The sequence below is a fragment of the Hippocampus comes genome, unplaced genomic scaffold (assembly GCF_001891065.2).
Source record: "Hippocampus comes isolate QL1 unplaced genomic scaffold, H_comes_QL1_v1.1 scaffold9, whole genome shotgun sequence".
Taxonomy (NCBI): Eukaryota; Metazoa; Chordata; class Actinopteri; order Syngnathiformes; family Syngnathidae; genus Hippocampus; species Hippocampus comes.
The window spans coordinates 1,606,325-1,626,051 of NW_017805275.1; the positions used below are offsets into that span (position 1 = coordinate 1,606,325).

The 19,727-nt window shown below is 41.1% G+C and overlaps 2 protein-coding genes across 8 annotated transcripts in view; one reads left to right on the plus strand and one right to left on the minus strand.

Moving 5' to 3' along the window:
• The first annotated feature begins 161 nt into the window (after positions 1-161).
• Positions 162-7,420, plus strand: shisa3 (shisa family member 3). Of its 2 annotated transcripts, none has more exons than XM_019869671.1 (2): positions 162-1,260; positions 6,481-7,420. In XM_019869671.1, the coding sequence occupies exons 1-2, from the start codon at positions 948-950 to the stop codon at positions 7,029-7,031; spliced, it is 864 nt and encodes a 287-aa protein (XP_019725230.1). In that variant the 5' UTR covers positions 162-947; the 3' UTR covers positions 7,032-7,420. The 2 variants fall into 2 exon arrangements, with proteins under 2 accessions (XP_019725230.1, XP_019725231.1); XM_019869672.1 differs by having other exon boundaries at positions 165-1,221.
• Positions 7,421-11,493: 4,073 nt separating this feature from the next.
• The window catches only part of atp8a1 (ATPase phospholipid transporting 8A1), a 116,091-nt gene continuing 107,857 nt past the window's right edge, over positions 11,494-19,727 (minus strand). For all 6 annotated transcript variants that reach the window (XM_019869885.1, XM_019869883.1, XM_019869884.1 and 3 more), the window contains 2 exons: positions 16,397-16,488; positions 11,494-14,414 (listed from right to left, as the gene is read on the minus strand). In XM_019869885.1, coding sequence (XP_019725444.1) covers positions 14,317-14,414; positions 16,397-16,488 — 190 coding nt within the window. In that variant the 3' untranslated portion in view covers positions 11,494-14,316. The remainder of the gene's footprint in view (positions 14,415-16,396; positions 16,489-19,727) is intronic.

Below are 19,727 nucleotides of genomic sequence, written 5' to 3' on the forward strand. Positions count from 1 at the left end.
ACCAACAAGGATTGTCAAAGTATCAGGAGGATCTCACCTGGAGGGAAATCCTTATGGAGTCTTCAAGCAGCAAGTGGGGTACACCCTGAATTGGTTACCAGCCAATCGCAGGGCACACATAAACAAACATTTCGCACTCACGAATTATCTGAGAAGGCAAACTAGCATAACTATGGCTCGATGGCATGATGGTTTGAACCTCAACTTGCTCAAATTTCGTTCAAACCATCATGTTATCTACCCGAGTTATCGCAGCATACACAGGGAGTTAAGATGTTCTTTCGTGTTGGTCACGTGATGTATACACTATGTATATACTGTATTAATAAGAAATTGTTTTTAATTATTATAGCAAAAGTACTTTAATTTAAGGTCTTATCTTTCATGAATTATTGATATACTGTATTGGATGGATGTTTGGAATTGGCTGAAATCTGAGAAAAAAACAAAATTTCTGTAAAAATAAATGAACAAGTATGACGAGAACTAATTCTTTCCCTGCAAATCCCCAATATATAAATCCCCTCAAAATTTATTGTAGCCATAAAACTTTGACTCTCCTGATTTAAAAAAATAAAAAGCTCCTCCACTATCTTTTCTTTTAACATGCGCGTCTGAGGGCGTCGTTCTTACCCTGGGCGCGCTCGGAAATGACGTCACGCCCAGCCAACAAAAACGTGGAGCCGTGAAGGACGCCGGAGTCCGACTCCAGTCCAGCTCACTCGGCGGCGGAGCTCCGCTAGAGGAAGAGGGATGAAGCAGACGGCGACAATCGACATCGGCGAAACTTTTCCCAAATTGACGCAAATTCATCGTTTACGCGACTAAGCGGAGGACTCGACGTGCTTTGGATGGACTCAAGATGACTTGATGAAAAGTTTGGCGAGTTCCGAAGCCCACCATCACCTCCAACATCATCAACACCACCCGCAAGCAGCCTCGCCGGGATGGTGCGCCTGCTGAACTGCCTCTTGCTCGGATACCTCACGTGGAATGTGCGGATCTCAGACGCGCAAGGGGAGTATTGTCACGGCTGGCTGGACGCCAGCGGCAACTATCACGACGGCTTCCAATGTCCGGAGGACTTCGACACGGCCGACGCCACCGTGTGCTGCGGCTCGTGCGCGCTGCGCTACTGTTGCGCCGCCGCGGACGCGCGCCTGGAGCAGGACAGTTGCACCAACGACCGTCCGGCCGCCGACGACACCGAGTATGCAGCGCGTACGTATCAATGCAGAGGGGCTGACAACATGCATGCAGGTCGGTTGAGGCAGGGGTGGGAAACCTACGGCCCGCCGGCCATTTTAGGCCCACCGTGCAGCTCTAATAAATGAAGAAATAAATAAAACGTACTAAACAAAATAGCAGTGAGACTTTAAAGAAGGGATGAGCAATTAATCCAATTCATCGATATGACAGTGTGGTAGAACACAATTTTGAAATTGCAGCGGTTGCAATTTTGAAAACATCTACACTTTCAGTGACTAGAATAGTTTAGTGCTGAAGAAGTGTAGTCCACATGTCTACTTATCATTCATTGTTCCATGAAAGATGAAACGTTGAAGTGATAACGCCACAGATTTGGTTGCATTATTGTTGGAAACAGACTTATAACTTCCTGACCTATGTTTATGCCACACTTGTTTGGTAGCATTTAATGAAGTTGTCGTAGTGAACGCTCAAAAGACAAGTCAAAGTCTTTAGTAAGTGAACAACTCAGATTGAAGTCGATGAAGATGATTTATGATAGTTTATTTTTCTACAGATTAATTCTTGCTTTTTTTAAACGCACAAGTAACTTAGAAGTAGTCACATATTATATTGCAATTGCAATACTTGAGGAGAAAAACAAAATCGCTATTAAATTAGTTTTCAAAATTGTTCCAGCCCTACGATAAAATATTGCTAACTTGCTGAATGATTATTTTTAATCAGCATGGTAATGACAATCATTAGTCACAATTATTCATTTTTAGTGCACAAAACAATTTTCTGTGAGAACTGAATGGGTTGTCATTTGACAATAAATGCAAATAAAAAATACAATTTACCCAAGAATATAAAAATTGTCCAAGGGCTAACCGAATGAGTATGCTTGTATCTCGTGTGTTATTTCGGCAGCTGAATGAAGCCTTGGGCACGTGATCGCCTCCTGGTGGTTGCTTGAATATGCAGCAGAGCCGACTTTGGACTGTAAATGACCGATGACCTCATGGAAGTCAAAATCGTGATCGCGATTCAAATTTGATCAACTGTGCAGCCCTGCTATTAACTTTGACAAGTTTCACTCTTGATTTCCTAAAACCGCAGCTGAAAGTATTGTAAAGTGTCATTAATATCATCTAAACGAGGAATTAGCTAGTCACATTAGTTAGTCACACAAAATGCCTCATGTTGTGTTTTCCGTTCAGTTTTATTCAGTTTAGGCTGTAACTCAAGAAGTCAACTTATTTCAAAGTAAAAGTAAAATAAAATGCCACCAAAAGACAGAACTCCATTCTTGAATTTCAGGCACATCTTGACGTAAGTGGTCCCCCACCTCCATTCTAAAAAAAAAAAAAAAAAAAAAAGACGATTTAACAACAGTTAGACAAATATGAGTCCAAAATGACGCTGAATTGAAGTTGAAGTTTCTCCTCAATTTGACCAAAATAGAAGACAAACATAAAGAGGACGCAAAGCATTTAAGGACTAACAGAAACTATTTTATGTGACATTGTTTGGTGCATCTGAGAATTTGGAGTTCTCAAATCTTACAAAATAGTCACTTTTAAATAATTATTGCCAAATTGTGATCACATTTCAGAATTATATGCAAGTGTTTAGGTTTCCAAGAACATTTCTTTTGCTCCTGATTTCCCTCCTCAATTGAATCATTGACAACACAAAAAGCACACGTTGATTTGTTTCAATTGCCTGTTGGTTTTCAACCTAATTTTTGTGTGTTATCACAACAACGTTGTTTCTTTATGGTTTTTCAAGCAAGCTTCCATCTTGCTTTTCAGCCCAAGTTGAACAAAACAAATGAAAAAATGCTAAACGGTAGTGACACTTTAAGGTACGACACAGGTTTTTTTTTTTTAAATCACTCTCATTTCTATCCTAAATTGAATATAATAGGACATAAAGATGTTTGTGACCACTTTGAGGTGCCACCTTTTACTACATGTGAATCTATTTTCATTTTTTATTACGTGGCTTCTAAATTTAATAACCAACCCTCAACATATTTTAGTTTCATTTAGATGACATTTGTTAGCATATTCAAGAATATTCAGACTTTTTATGTTTTCCTGACAAGTTTGCCTGATGTTTTGCAGCCTAAAACTAGCAGATACTCAACCTACAAAACATTCATTTTGGATTCATATTTTGTTGTGATTAATTGTAGGAGTTTTAAAGTTAGGTTTCCCAAAACAACTTTTCCTCAACGGCACAATACAAAAGACATTAAACGCTTTTGGACTCGCATGACAAAACCGAGTCCGTTACCTCAGTTCCAATTTCGAGGTGACTTCAGTGCATATTTAAAAAAACATATCTATATTTTGAGTTGTTATGTTTGCACCCCAACAATGCTTGTGTGTTTGCATCTTAAATTGAAGATATGGCCCACAAAAACAGCAACGGACAAACAACATCTAATTGTTGTCAACTGATTCCATTTAGGAGATGACATCAAGACGTGCCTTATCCAAGAAATCATTTCCCTCTCTTTGCTGGCATTCTACATTCAACATAGTTTCCCCACATAAGTTGCTGATTTTCAGGCTTAAGTTCATGCAAAAGGCACAAAAGTGGTACATTAGGCAACACGGAGTTTGCATTCAGTCCAATATACTTTGTATGTCCTGCATTTTAGTTGTCAGATGAAATTCGAAAATCGGTGATGGGCAAAGGAAATGGCATTGCCTTATTGATGTTATGTTTAAAGGGGACCCGGACATAATTTACAGCTGGGTCTCATTCAATCATGTCATCTTTTAGCTCTTTTGTTTCACATACTTACCACATGTGACATTTTCTCAGATATGTTTGATGACTAAATTTAATATATATTAATCATACACACACACACACACACACACACACACACTGACACACACACACACACACACACACACACACACACACACACACACACAAAAACACACAAAAAAACATGCAGTTTGTCTAAAGTGGCCAAATCAATACCATTCAGATGTATACAGTACTTGTTTTTAAAGCTTGTCATTCAATTGACAAATTCAGTTTGAAATGCCCCGCGGGAAAGGGAAAGACACAACAAGAAACATTTTAGTGTTAACATTTGTCTGATTTTAGGCGACTAGCTCCACATGAGGTTGCGGCTTATTCTCTGCTATATTTTCCTGCTGTTTTAATGGTGAAAAGGCTGCATTAGTCCTGTTGAAGGCACTCAGCAGCGATTGTTTTTAAGGCTGAGTTGTGACACTAACCTGAGAGTTGCATTAAAACTTGCATTCCCTTTTGGGGAGATGACATAAGAGAAGGTTCAAGGCACAGCTCAGCCATTGTGAAGTCATTCTTCTGGCCCCCTTGAAACATTTCAAAGTATTACATGAAGTCATTGTGGCCAGTGAGAAGTTAACAGTGGTCCTCTTGAGAGCTTTATCCGTTTCAAATTTCCCAAACGGATCAAGCAGCCACGGGCGGGCGAGCGTGTGGAATGACCTGAACGTGAGCTCACCCACTTTTCTTTTTCTTTTTTTTTTTTTTAATTCCCTAACAAAATAAACAAACACTCTTGTAATTTCCTCCCAATGAGTGTGCACCCTCAGTGAAGTGTAAACTTGATCTGTTTGTGTTTTCAAGAATGTCTAGATAGAATCTAGACATTGACTAGAGTTGAGACATCAGCTCTTTATAGAAGTTAAATTCTATAAAGTCATGTGCATTGACTAGCGGGGGCGGAGGGATGTTTAAAGCATTAAGAATGGTGTAAAACGGTAACCTGTCGCTAAATAAGAATACTGTACACTCCATCTATCCATCCATCCATTTTCTGAACCGCTTCATGATCACAAGGGTCTCGGGGCATGCTGGAGCCTATCCCAGCTGTCTTCGGGCAGTAGGCGAGGGACACCCTGAACCGGTTGCCAGCCAAACGCAGGGCACACGGAGACCAACAACCATCCGCGCTCACACTCACACCTAGGGACAATTTTGAGTGTTCAATCAGCCTGCCATGCATGCTTTTGGAATGTGGGAGGAAACCGGAGTACCCGAAGAAAACCCACGCAGGCCCGGGTAGATCATGCAAACTCCACACAGGGAGGCCGGAGGCACGGATCGAACTCACGACCTCTGCACTGTGAGGTCGACGCGCTAACCACTGCACCACCAGGCTGCCAACTCTACACTCCTCAGATTGAATTCAATGCTGCTTGACAGTTAATGCTTGTGGTGGTTGTTCTTCCTAACCTCAATGTCTACGATTCAAGATTTGAGCTATGCTTCTCCTTTCTGTAGCTTTAGTCCATCCTTGACACTGTCTCGAGATTGAGGACTTGCCTCACAAGTCGGCCCTCTCTGGTGTAAAGAATGCAGACGCGTGCAACTGCCAATGTGGAGTAAACATTTTTGACCGGCAAACTCGTTCGAACCACGGATGTACACGTGAATGGACGATCAATAGGGCCCTCGGGGCAGAAGCAGGAGGGCAGATGCATTATGTTACCACTGTTACTGACAACTTCTGTTTTTTTTTTTTCACTGAAAACATTATAAGTGCTTGTTTTACACTGGGATCCCTGTATGGAGTAATGACAGTCTCTCAGAGAACCAACTGTACTCAGAGTATATTATCTCAAGATTGTGAATTGTGACTGACAGGTTTACATTTCGCAGCAAATTTGGTCCCATTTTTTTTTGGTTTGTTTGTTTAAAAATAGCCTCTGAAAATCCATGTACCGGTACCATCAATTCTATATATCTTAGATGCCACTTCAAATGAGTTTGACATACTTCCAAAAGCAATCTGCTACCATTCACGTCCGCTAGACAAAAGCTGAGCTGCATATTATTGGTTTATAGCGTAGCTAGTGATTAGGAACATTTCATAACACTTACCCTAAATTTGATGGTGGATGTAAGAACCTGGTATGCCTCCTCAGTACTCTTCTGAAAAAAAAATCTGAATACAAATACATGTGATTTTTTTTTTTTTCTCTACGAGCTGTCTGTGACCCATGGGTGCCAAACCACCAGTTGAGAATCACTGGTCTACCGCATATACCATAAAAGCCGCCTATCCCCAGCAATAGTGGGGGAACACGAGTGTATTTTATGCTCATCCTGACATGTCACCCAAAAGCCCAATGCCCCAAAGGTTTTGTTATTTGTGTCTGTTCAAGGCCTGATTACAATCGGAGGATTTGCGCATATACAAAGCACACGCAGCGCCTTACTCGGATGTCCTCAAAACGTTTGATGCACTTGTTTCCTCATCTTTGTTCTCAGAGCCCGTCTACATGCCTTTCCTCATGGTGGGCAGCATGTTCGTGGCCTTCGTGGTGGCGGGCTCCCTGGTGGCCGTCTACTGCTGCACCTGCCTGCGGCCCAAGCAGCCCGCCCAACAGCCCATCCGCTTCTCGCTGCGCAGCTGCCAGGGCGAGACCATCCCTATGATCCTGACGGCCGCGCCGCCCAGCCTCCGCACCCCGTCGAGGCAGTCCAGCACGGCCACCACCAGCTCCAGCTCGGCGGGGGGCGGCAGCTCCATGCGGAGGTTCTCCATCGGGGGGCAACAGCAGCACGGTTGCCTGGTGTCGGCCGCCGTCTCCACCCCGGCCTCCACTCCGACTCAAACCCATCAGACTTTGCCCCCGCCTCTGCCGCCGCCCTACACGTCCCCCCCAGCGACGGGGGGCCTGCATCATGCTCACGCGCAGCTGCCCCTCCAGCAGCCCTCGCAGGGCACTGCCTTCATCCTCCCGCAGCAGTACTTCTTCCCCCTGCAGCCCGACGCGTTCGCTTCGGCTAAGGGATTCGCAGACTTTGGCCAGAGTTGACAAGTGCTGCTGCCAGACTGGATTTGTTTGGAGAGGCTTCTGCCTATCAGGATGAGCCACCAATGCACTTTTTCTGTTGTATAATGTACATAGACACCATGACGGTTTTATTCGGGCTGTTATTTTCACAATAAACAAATAATCTGGGTCACTAAGGCAGATGATGTGGTGCTTGAGAAAAGGTTCTGGATCAGGAAAAAAGCAGTACAGTACCAACTCATGGGGAGAGGCATGCCAGTAAAACAAAATGCGAAACCAATTACTCCTCCCTACAATTGAAAGCTCTGATAAGATAAATCTGAATTCCTTGAATGAAGGTTTGTTTTTTTGTTTTGTTTTTTTTGTCTAAGCAAAAGGTGTTTTACAAGAATAAAGTCTTTTGTAGAATATGCAGCGTTCCACCGCATATTTGTAATTCAACCATCAGATTTTTGAGGAACCCACTATATTCCCTTTTTTGATGAAAAACTAATTCACTGTCTGCACTCAGACCGAATCCGTGTGCCAAAGTTTTCGACAGCACCACTGTGGTTTCAAGGAGCTACGGTGAAGCGAGAAGAGTAGCTTCATTGAGCCAGGCCATAGCCCTGTTTAATATGAAAGTAGTTCTTTGCTACCATTTTGTGGCATCATTCATCAGTTAGGTGCATATTTTTACTCTTCGTGGGAGGGCTCTGTTCCCTTTTGTTTTCTCAAAAATAGGAGAGTTCAAAGGCACTTTTCCAGAATATGAAAGTTGGACATTTTCGCTTAACTTTAATATTACAAATTTATCCTGGTAGAAATACGACGATTCTCCTAAGATTAAGACTCTTTCCCTCAACATAATACAACCCTGGACCTAAAAAGTTTGAGAGCCCTTGTATTTAATGAGCTGAACGGTTCAGTCATCCACACAAGAAACAAGAGCATCGGAGGCTCCCTACCTGTGTGACTTCCCAGAAGGAATGCGGCTCTCAGATTCGTCATTGTCAGTGCTCAACGAGCATGGCACGGCTCGCGGCGTCAAAAGCGCAACGGCCCCTTTAGTGGAAGCGGCTAAGGTTGCATCGACAGGTAGCAACTGGATCTGGACAAAAAAAAAAAAAAAAAGACTCCTGCTGGTTTATTGGATTGTGAAACTGAGACGGTAGTCAGCGCCGTCTGCTTTTGGCACGTCACGCTATGACGACCTCCGTCATCAGCATTTGTCACATTCCGCTTGTCAGGTTTTGTTTATTCTTGTCATTTTGGTCTCCTGTATCATGTTCTGGATTTACTGCAAAATATATGTTTCCCATGACCCTTTTTAAACCCATTGACTCGTCTTTTGATGGGAAGAGATCGCCTGCGAGGAAAAGCATTGGGAACCATTACACCTTCAGGATATTAATATGTGGTCTTATTCCTTGCTATAACAGCTTCCGCTTTTCTGGGAAATAATTTTTGTCCAATCTCTATTCTGGTTTGTCTCAAAACTCATGCCTTTGTGTCTCGTGAATCGAGCACTTGGAAAGAGAAAAGGGTTTTGGTCGAAATGGTTCCCATGAACAAATCATACAGCGGTTTATGAGTTAAGATGTCATAACACCAACATATACCTAAATTGATCCCACTACTGACCTCAATCACAAAGCCATTTGAAAAGAAAGTGTGCTTTTGATTGGTAACCAAGAACCAGTGACATAGTTAAAAGGACCCATTTTGGGGTGCCACCCTTATTTTTGAAATCTAGCTCAATAGGGCTTATTAGTGTCACATGGAAAATTAAGAATTTGGGGTATAATGTGGGTGGCCCAGTGGTTAGCGCGTCGACCGCAGAGGTGCGGGGTTCGATCCCGGCTCCGGCCTTCCTGTGTGGAGTTTGCATGTTCTCCCCGGGCCTGCGTGGGTTTTCTTCAGGTACTCCGGTTTCCTCCCACATTCCAAAAACATGCATGGCAGGTTGATTGAACACGCCGAATTGTCCATAGGTGTCGGTGTGAGTGTGAGCGCGGATGGTTGTTGGTCTCTGTGTGCCCTGCGATTGGCTGGCAACCGGTTCAGGGTGTCCCCCGCCTACTGCCCAAAGACAGCCAGGATAGGCTCCAGTGCGCCCCGCGACACTTGTGAGGATAAAGCGGACCGGAAAATGGATGCATGAATGGATAATTTGCAAACTTTCAATTCCGCCACACAAGGATGACAAGCATTCATCCATTTTCTGTAGCATTTCTGCTCATTCGGGTCACAGGAGTGAAAGCCGATCCCTGGCTGCAATTGTCTCTCTTAGTGCACATACGAGATGTGACAGAAAAAGTTCTAGGACTGGCGTCACAAAATATATATTTTTCAACCCCCCCAAAGACTATATGAGTCTTTGCCTTCAATATGGATCTGTCAGCCAACGAGCACGTGTGCAAAAAGATCCTGCAGAGAGGTTCAGTTTGACCCGAGCATGTAACACTTGCTGGCCGAGAAGAACATAGGAGACCACCGTGCTGGCTAGAGTGTGAGGCTTTTCCGCTTTCCCAAGCTCAAGGGAGTCATCAACCATTTTGAAGATGTGGACAACATCAAGATGGCCATGATGTGAACTTCGGAGGAATCCGGAAGGATTTGAAATGTGTCTTTTATGACACCAATCAACCCAACCGGCATGGTTGTGGAATGAGGGAGAATACTCACAGAAGCACACAGGGGAGACAATTAGCAATCCAACCCAAGTTCTCTTGACTGTCGGAAAGAAATGCTGACCACTCGTTCACCATCCTGCAACCATCAAATTCAATTAAGGTGAATATTTTACACAAAATCAAAAGATTTATTTCAAAGTGTTGCTATTGTTGCTCAAAAATTACACTGGTCAGCAGCACATTTTAATCAGATAGCTTTCTGTGTCCCTAAGTGAGTGATTATAAAAAAAAGAATCAACTTTTTCTCAAGCACATCAGACTTTTGAGATTTTTTTAAAATTTAGTTTTTAAGTTTGCCCTATAAAAGCTTGCGCAATAGGAATTTTACCATGTGTTGTAAGCTATGACGTTTCAGAAAAAAAAATCTTTTTAAATATGTGACTATATTACATATAATAATATTGTCATTAGATTATTATTAATAATAATATGAAAATCAGATGTGCTACAGAAAACAAAACACTGGCAGATTCAGAACAAGCACAAAAAAAAAAAAATCATCAGAAAGAATTTGATGTGCATGTCCGATTATAAATTTTATAAAAAAATGGTTGACTCCTGCTACATTGGTGTCAGTAATTCATCAAACAATCATTAAAAAAAAAATTCAGTCCTTACTTAAAACCTCTATGCACAATCTCTATGAGAGAATTTGAGCACGTCCAGATTGTGGAATTCTAAAAACTGTTCGAAGATCCCCAAATCATGTAACTTACAAATGCTCATATGATAAATAATAAACATTTGTCTGATTGTTGCATCATAGTTTTTTTTTTTTCAGTGATTTGGTTTGGCCCTCGTCTTTATAAAAACTGAAATGGCCCCTGATAGGGAAAACGTTCCTCACCCTTCATCCGCTTTAGCAAGAACAAATGGCTCACCGAAAAGCATCTTGATCATCTCAGACAGGGCCACATGGGGCCCTATAAAAGCTTGCGCAATAGGAATTTTACCATGTGTTGTAAGCTATGACGTTTCAGAAAAAAAAATCTTTTTAAATATGTGACTATATTACATATAATAATATTGTCATTAGATTATTATTAATAATAATATGAAAATCAGATGTGCTACAGAAAACAAAACACTGGCAGATTCAGAAAAAGCACAAAAAAAAAAAATCATCAGAAAGAATTTGATGTGCATGTCCGATTATAAATTTTATAAAAAAATGGTTGACTCCTGCTACATTGGTGTCAGTAATTCATCAAACAATCATTAAAAAAAAAATTCAGTCCTTACTTAAAACCTCTATGCACAATCTCTATGAGAGAATTTGAGCACGTCCAGATTGTGGAATTCTAAAAACTGTTCGAAGATCCCCAAATCATGTAACTTACAAATGCTCATATGATAAATAATAAACATTTGTCTGATTGTTGCATCATAGTTTTTTTTTTTTCAGTGATTTGGTTTGGCCCTCGTCTTTATAAAAACTGAAATGGCCCCTGATAGGGAAAACGTTCCTCACCCTTCATCCGCTTTAGCAAGAACAAATGGCTCACCGAAAAGCATCTTGATCATCTCAGACAGGGCCACATGGGGCAAGAGTGTCATCAGAGTGCAAAATGCTTAAACAAAGCCAAAAGTCTCAACTCATTTAGTAAAACATAAAACTGCAGTGGACTTTGAAACAGTATATCCATGTTTATCGGTGTAACGGAAATATTTGGGGCCATCTCCAACCACCGGAGAGTCCGTCCGCCTTTTCCTGTTTATTCCTGAATATCCTCTCTGTCACCATCGAAGTGCACTTACATAATAACAATAACACCCCCCCCCAAAAAAAAACAATGGAAGGGTGGCGGTTGTTCCTCCATGAATGTAAAGTTTATTTCAGTTGTCCTTCGCGGACTGTAAAAGACAACACTTATACATTTGCAGTCCCAACATGCACAACAATCATCAAAATAAAGAAAAGTTAAATCAAGTAAATCAAGTTTTTTTTTCCCCATCTTGTAAAGTGAAGTGGTACAAGTTTGTGTTATCCACTCATGCAGTGCACAACTTAGATTAAAAAAAAAAAAATTAAAAAAACGCAGACAACAACGTTCACATTCAGAGTACAATTGACAACTTCAAAGCAATTCAAGCTTTCAGGTGAAGCGAGTCACAAACATCGTTGAACCCAAAAAGGGACAGTAACCGTGACGGGGGAAAAAAGTTACATCGAGAGTGCATCGTGTGACACTTTCGGTCGAAGCCCGTGGAGCGTCGGGATCTCGCACACATCAAAAAGTCAACAATACACGCAAACAATCCCATCCACACGGGCCATGCATCAGCACACGAGAGAACATTGGAGCTAAAGCTGAGCTCGTGCACGTGGACGACGTATAGGCTAGCATCAACACGCACATTTATATGTAGACAAACAAACATTTGTACTTCAGAAACACTCCAGGGGAAAGAACTCGTCATCTTGCGTAAAGGATTACAATGAAGTATTAGGGCCACACTGAAAAGAAAAATTCAGTCTCATGAAAATTAAGTCTGCATTTTATGCGACTCAAGTCCTAATTTACCCGATTGGAATCATGAATGGATATAAACGACCACATTTTTATGACAGTCCGATAATTAAGAAAAAAGTTATTTCCCAATTTTATGGAAAAAAAGTCATATAAGTTATGAGCTGGTATTTTTCGTATGAGAATATGGTCATTTTGGGGGTCGGGGGGGGGGATTGTTCAAATTTACTAAAAAAAATCTTAATTTTGCAAGCATTACTTCAGGGAAAAAGTCACTTTTACAAGAAAGTATTTTGGAAGTCTCCCGTGTAAATTCTCGTCAGTTTCATTCCTGTGACGTTAGGACTGTTTTTACATCATTTTACGAGTTCACTGCCTTGGCATTACAACCTTATTCGGGATAGTTGCAAATAAGTCTTGTAATATGAAGTTTTCCTGTTAAAATAAGACAATTTCTTGTAAAGTTAAACTTTTTTGGGGGGGTGAAGAACACTTATTCTGTAATGTTACGACTTACTTTTCGCTCATAAACGATACCACTTTGTACTTTTGAGGGGGTCCTCGGTTCGCGACATTCCTCGCATGTGAAGGTTTAGAAGGGTTCAACGGCGCGCAATGAACCAGTTTGCGCAGCGCAAGATGTCGTCATGCTAACTTACCGTGGCATTCTTCATATTGATGGCCTCGAGGTGTTTTTCCATATTAATATGTGCCGAAATTACTTTGTACGACTTTACTCGTGCAATACATTCGTGACAGACTAGCGCGCATTCTAAGCCGCTGCAGGACTGAAGTTGCTGAATTTTTGCAACATTCTGACTTATTTCACTCAGCAAGTACGGCTTCATTGTAATAATATATGTTCCTCATAACTCTCCTTTTCTTTTCAGTGAGGCTTTCATATTCCTGCGTAGTAGACAGACATGCAATGCACACAAAAATGAACACAGGAGGTCACACATACGCTCACACACCTCATACGCCACGTGCACATGCAGGCATCAACCCAACACACTTACACCCAACTACCACAGTCAAAAGTCATATCTCCCATAGGGAGAAGAAAGCCATCGCACAGACATGAAGTATTAAGTCCAGTTATAAATAAATCAAGCAGTAACAATATTAAGGTTACAGAAACGAGACGTTTAAGAAAGCTCAGTGTCTTCATTCGCTCCGTCCCCGGCGGTGGACAAAAGTTGCAGACGATCAGTTTTACAAAGCCAGTCAATGCAAAATGCGTACATCTCCAAATATAAAAATACAAATCCACAAAAGAATAATTATAGAGACAACATTATTTTGATACTGGTGTGGGGTGTCCTGGGTTAATATTTCTCTCTCTTTGAAGCTAATGGCACTTATGTCGGAAGGGTTCAAATCTCTGTTGTCAGGGAAACGCTATCACCGCTGTCTGGAATATGTATCTATCTATCTCTCTATATATCCATTTTTTTTTTTAGCTATCTATTTATTTTTCCTCAATGTGTGTGCCTCGACAGCTATCTGTGACGCGAGCTCGTTCCTCCGTGATGGAAACGTAGGCACCTTTGTGAATGTGACGTGTGGAATGCGGTCGTCCATCAGGGGCTTGGAGTCAAAAAGGTGGAAACGCGACTAGGCCACAAACTAAAAGCAGGCACACTGTCTACATTACGTGAGGAACTAAAAAGGAGTTGTTTTGTGAAGGCATGATGCAGATGTAAGGCTTTTACACACGACATGGTACATTTGCTGCTTTAAAAAAAAAAAGTCATTAAAAGGAGAGTGGTGCTCACGACGTGTTTTCCGAATTCACGAGTACTTGGAAGATTGTATTTACGACTGCTCTTTGGCAATCTGACACCACTTCAAATCTTGGCTTTGTGGATTGTTAAACTTCACAATAAACAGTTTTAGTTGGCTGCAATTATTTTTGTCGTTTTGGTTTCGCGCTAATAACCGCTTTCATTTTCTCATTAACTGAAGAGTGAAGAGACGCCCCGCTCAGTTTTGCGAAGAAAAGCACCGTGCTCAATAATAGAACACAATTCCTTTGTTCCCTTTCGCAAAAGAATATATGATTCCATTCTTGTCTGTAGGCGGTCATGTTCAGAGTACTAAAAATTCCCAAAAAGAAGAAAGTGCGAAGAGCTCTTCCTGCTTCGGAACGGCCGTCGCTCACCACTCTCTGGTCCTCTGCTTGGTGGTGTCGTACGCTCGGATCACCTCCGACTGCGACACCACTCCGTTCTCATCTTGGGAAAAGGCGTAGCCATCTGCCAAACGGAATAAAATGAGTTAAACATTGAAGGAAGTTACGATAATGACTTTAAACGACAAAACAAACAAGCATGAATGTTTTTTTTCTCTTGTGCCAAAATGAAATGAATATGAAGTCAATGAAATAAATACTTTTATCCATTTTCCAGACATTTAGAGTCCTCTTTGAGACTCGCAGGTGAGCTGCACGCTATCACAGCTGACTTAAAGGCAAAAGACTGGAAACACCCTTGAATGGTTGCCATTAAATCGCAGGGCACACACAGACAATTATTCACATTCAAACCCAAGAACAATGTTTAGTCTTCAATTAACCTAAAATGCATTTTTTTAAATGCAGGGAAAAACAGGAGTAACCGGAGAAAACTTGACTCTTTATGTATTTAATTTTGACACACACTAAAAATAACTCCATTAACAAGAAGCCTTCAGATGATTTTCATGAGAAGACGACAGTCGAGCTGCTTAATTTGAAGCTGACGAGACGCTATCAGCTCTTGGCCAAACTCACATCATCCAAGATAAAAAGAGTATTGCAACACAACAGATTATTAATTACACCCACAAAATATGTTTGAGCACACTTACAAACAATTGGAGTGTTTGTGTTTTGGATTTTGGGGCAGTGTGTGAGAATTTTGAGCTGAGTCATGCTCATGGTAACCAAAAAAAAAAAAAAGGCTTGGATTTAGCATTCGCACATAAATCTGAACTGAGTGGCTGCCCTGATGAAATTTACGGTGATAAACAAAGAGTATATATACTCCTTAAGAAAATTTTAAAGGCATACCAAAATAACTAAGTGTCATCTAAGCTAATGGTTCCTAACAGTCTCACCTTCGCATGTCCAAAGAGCCGCTCAGTACCTGCAGGCCAACTCAAAGGAGTGTGCTGTGGCGAGTGCATTGTGGGGCAGGGGTGGGAAGGATAACAACGCAACATTTCATCATTTTACAAATTGCCGCGCTCTTGCTAATTGAGGACACAGCAGTCAAACGAGGGGGAAGGAAAAATAAGCAGAGAAAAAAAAAGATGGGAGGAGGAACAACTATTTGTTTTTTTGAGGAGCTATGAAAGCGGGGGACGGAGGCTTTAAAAGGTGAGGTCTGAGTACTCAAAACAATCACACAACAAGTGCCTCATCCCCACCTATGAGACAAACAGAAACAAAATGATCAAACAGAGGAGACAACACACCAAAGAAAGAAAATCAAACCCACGCCTGCCAACGTGATACCCGAGTTTTGCTGACATGTAAAAACTAAAACGAGGTGGAAGACGAGTGGTAGTAATGTAAAACCAACTACTGAATACCAAAGGTGAAGTCTTGTCTCTTTCGTTTCATTGTTTGTTGTGATGTATTTTTAAATATAAAGAGCACAATACAGGATGAAAACTGCATTCATACTAGTTTTTGTACAATTTGTTTTTCTATCACACACACACACGCACGCGCGCGCGCACACACACACACACACGCTTGTTTTTTTTTTTTTTGTTTAATTCCGGAAATTGAGGCAGACACAAAGCGTGAATGGTAACTCTCCTTGCTCATATGCAAGAGCATTACGGTACTAATATGGCTTTTTTTTTCTTACTTGTCTTTTAAACTTTGGCCCGTGACACAAAGCAAACAATGTGATGTCTCGTTCCTCAAAAAAAGTCAATTATCACTATTTTCTGGCAGTTTGGATGCCCTTTGGTACAAGGCTGCCTCTCACAGGTCAACCTTGGTACTACAACTGCCATCTGGTTTGGAACATTGTCGGGGCATATGCTGATGTGTGCTGTGTTGGTCATCTTGAGTACACCGCACACACAGAGCAGTGAGAACACGTGCCTCATTTTGAATTGGGTCTCTCATATTTTAAGAGTTAAAAAATAAAAATAAAAACTATGTGTGTAGCCCACTTTACTTGGACTTTTCCATGAAAAAGGAAATTATACCAGAAAAAGACCAGAATGTTGAGTAACTCACGTAGCAGGTTCTGCTGCATGGACTCCGAACGGTACAGACTCACAGTGCTCTTCTTGAAGACGTTTTTCAGGAGCTGGGCCCTTTCCGTCAAGCTGCACATAAACACACCAGAGAGAGACAGACAGACACACACACACACACACACACACACACACACACACACACACACACACACACACACACACACACACACACACACACGGCCACACACAAGCACATACAGTCAGCCAGTGTGTTATGCGCATGCTGAGAGCCACAGGCTGATTTAACGAGGCATTCATCAAGCACCTCTACCTGCTGGCTCCGGCTCCACGTCGAGAGACAAAGTGGCCGAGACACAAAGTGTGCAAAATATGTGAAGCAGCTGGAAAGCGGCGAAGGAATTCATGTAAAGCTCACAAATGTTTGTCCGCTCACACTTTGACGTTTTTCTTAAAGTGTGTGTTACACATTTTTCTGCACGTGTGCGATGTGTGTGTGTGCGTGTGTGCGCGCGTGTGTGTGTGTGTGTGTGTGTGTGTGTGTGTGTGTGTGTGTGTGTGTGTGTGTGTGTGTGTGTGTGTGTGTGAGTGAGTGCGCCGATCTGGGACAGCGGCCAGGCCGAGGGATCACTTTCAGCCAGCAGGAGATCTCACACGGATCTGCTTCATGCTAATGGGCGTTGTAAGGCCTCGCAGCCCAGACAGCTGCGTTTCCTCCCCCGCCCCCCTTTACTCCACTGCCATTGTAGGACAGCAGTGCACAGCTCACGCGATGACAATCAGCATTTGCAGCAACGTGATTGCTGATATTACAGTCAATAGAGGTGGATTAAAGAGCAATCAAAACCGATGGATGTAAGTGCAATTTGAAGAGTTCTACGAGAGTCTACTGATTGCCCTGGAACAGGGACAGCTTGCACAAATCCAATCATTCTTGAGCCTCGTGTCACCGTTTTTTTCTTGAAAAAACATTTGTCTTTTCATCTGCTTATGATTAAAAGTGTCATTTTTATCGCACTAAAACGTTGATAGAAAGCGTGTTCTCACTTAAAATCTTTCGTCATACTATATTATCAGCCACATACAGAAGCATAATTGTCGTTTTTCAATATTTTGGAAGACCATAAGACAGTATCAATGTTTTACATTACATTTAAAACAATATTGTTATGATTGATATCTTGAATAGTTCGTTATTATTATGCTTTTATTTAAAAACCAAAATATTTTTTTTTGCATTAAATGGGCTGTATAAATATTGGTTTAGCTTTTGTTTTGATTTCGATGTATTTTGGGCGTTAAAATAAGTTCCTAATTCGCCCATTGATAAAATACTGAAATTAGTTTCTATTGTCAACAACTTCATGATATCCAAGTAATATTACAGTAATGGCATTGAACATTAATTTCTGCAATATTACAAAAATTCTAGAATGCCGAGTTTTCCCCTTTTTTTTAATTGAATGTCAAGCGTTTCAAGTTCAGTGAGTAATTGCCAGAGGTAAAAAAAAAAAAAAAAACGTTTCCGAATAATGCAAAATTGCAAAATAGGCACAGTCTTCAGACTGGAACCCCATCGAGCTGGTTTGGGATGAATTGGATAAAAAAGTTAAAGCAAAGCAACTTGCAACTGTCCCCCATTTATGGGAACTTGCGAAGGATGTTTTGTTTTTATTGCAGAAAAAATGCTATTGTGTGATGAGTGTCTTGATCCCCAAGGTTTATTATAAAAGTGATTAGGCAGCATTGCCAGCAAAAGGAGCTCCGGATGCAAACACAAACAAGGCCCAGTAGAGGTTAATAGAAAATATTACAGTAAGTCTGAGTATTACTATTATTCATTCGTTACAACAAATATTGCAGTAGATTAGTGTGAAACCAATTTTTAGATTCACCGCATGTCACCTGCCACATTAATAATACGTACAACAGGGCAACATAAAAGATCATATTTAGTATTTGTATGGAAAGGAGTAGGACATATCGAAAAAGGACAATATTTATAACATTGAGCATACGTATGATGTCCACACACACGTGCAAATTGTGTAGATTTAAAAAAAAAAAAAATTTAACAGGTGGTCCGACAACCAATAGAAGCCTTAAGAAAGTGATTTGGAAAAGGCACATTAACAATTGTAAAGGATTTGGAAAGGGAATTATTGTACGCCTGATAGGGGGGTTAAGTGTGACGATGAGTTTTAACGAAAAACAACAACAAAACAAACAAAAAACTGCAATAAATTTCACACAATGATCAATTATGAAAATCAAATTTAAAACAAAACACAAATGATTATCATAGGTAAAGGCTTGATTGTCATAACTTTATACACAGTAAGATCTTTGTGTGCATGGCACTTAATTACAACATGCGGCAAGTCCCCCCCACTTGAATTCTGATAGACTGTCTGCCTGCCTCAATGGGTGCTGCTGGTTTGGTTAGCAAGATGGTTCAAATCGGCTCCAAAGTTAACAACTGACTTAATGTCACTTGCCACCTGCTTTTTATGATAACCAAAAAGTCAGGTTTACTTGTCTTAAGTTGATGACGCTCCGTTTGACTACTCAGGGCGCTATGTCTATTAGAGCAGGGGTCCCCAACCTTTTTTGCCCCACGGACCGGTTTATATCAGACAATATTTTCAGGGACCGGCATTTAAGGTGTGGCGGAAATAAATTTAACAGGTGGTCCGACAACCAAATAGAAGCCTTAAGAAAGTGATTTGGAAAAGGCACATTAACAATTGTAAAGGATTTGGAAAGGGAATTATTGTACGCCTGATAGGGGGGTTAAGTGTGACGATGAGTTTTAACGAAAAACAACAACAAAACAAACAAAAAACTGCAATAAATTTCACACAATGATCAATTATGAAAATCAAATTTAAAACAAAACACAAATGATTATCATAGGTAAAGGCTTGATTGTCATAACTTTATACACAGTAAGATCTTTGTGTGCATGGCACTTAATTACAACATGCGGCAAGTCCCCCCCACTTGAATTCTGATAGACTGTCTGCCTGCCTCAATGGGTGCTGCTGGTTTGGTTAGCAAGATGGTTCAAATCGGCTCCGAAGTTAACAACTGACTTAATGTCACTTGCCACCTGCTTTTTATGATAACCAAAAAGTCAGGTTTACTTGTCTTAAGTTGATGACGCTCCGTTTGACTACTCAGGGCGCTATGTCTATTAGAGCAGGGGTCCCCAACCTTTTTTGCCCCACGGACCGGTTTATATCAGACAATATTTTCAGGGACCGGCATTTAAGGTGTGGCGGAAATAATACAACAAAATAATATGGTATGAGCTGCATGAAAACTGTGGTGTTTTCGAAATATAATAA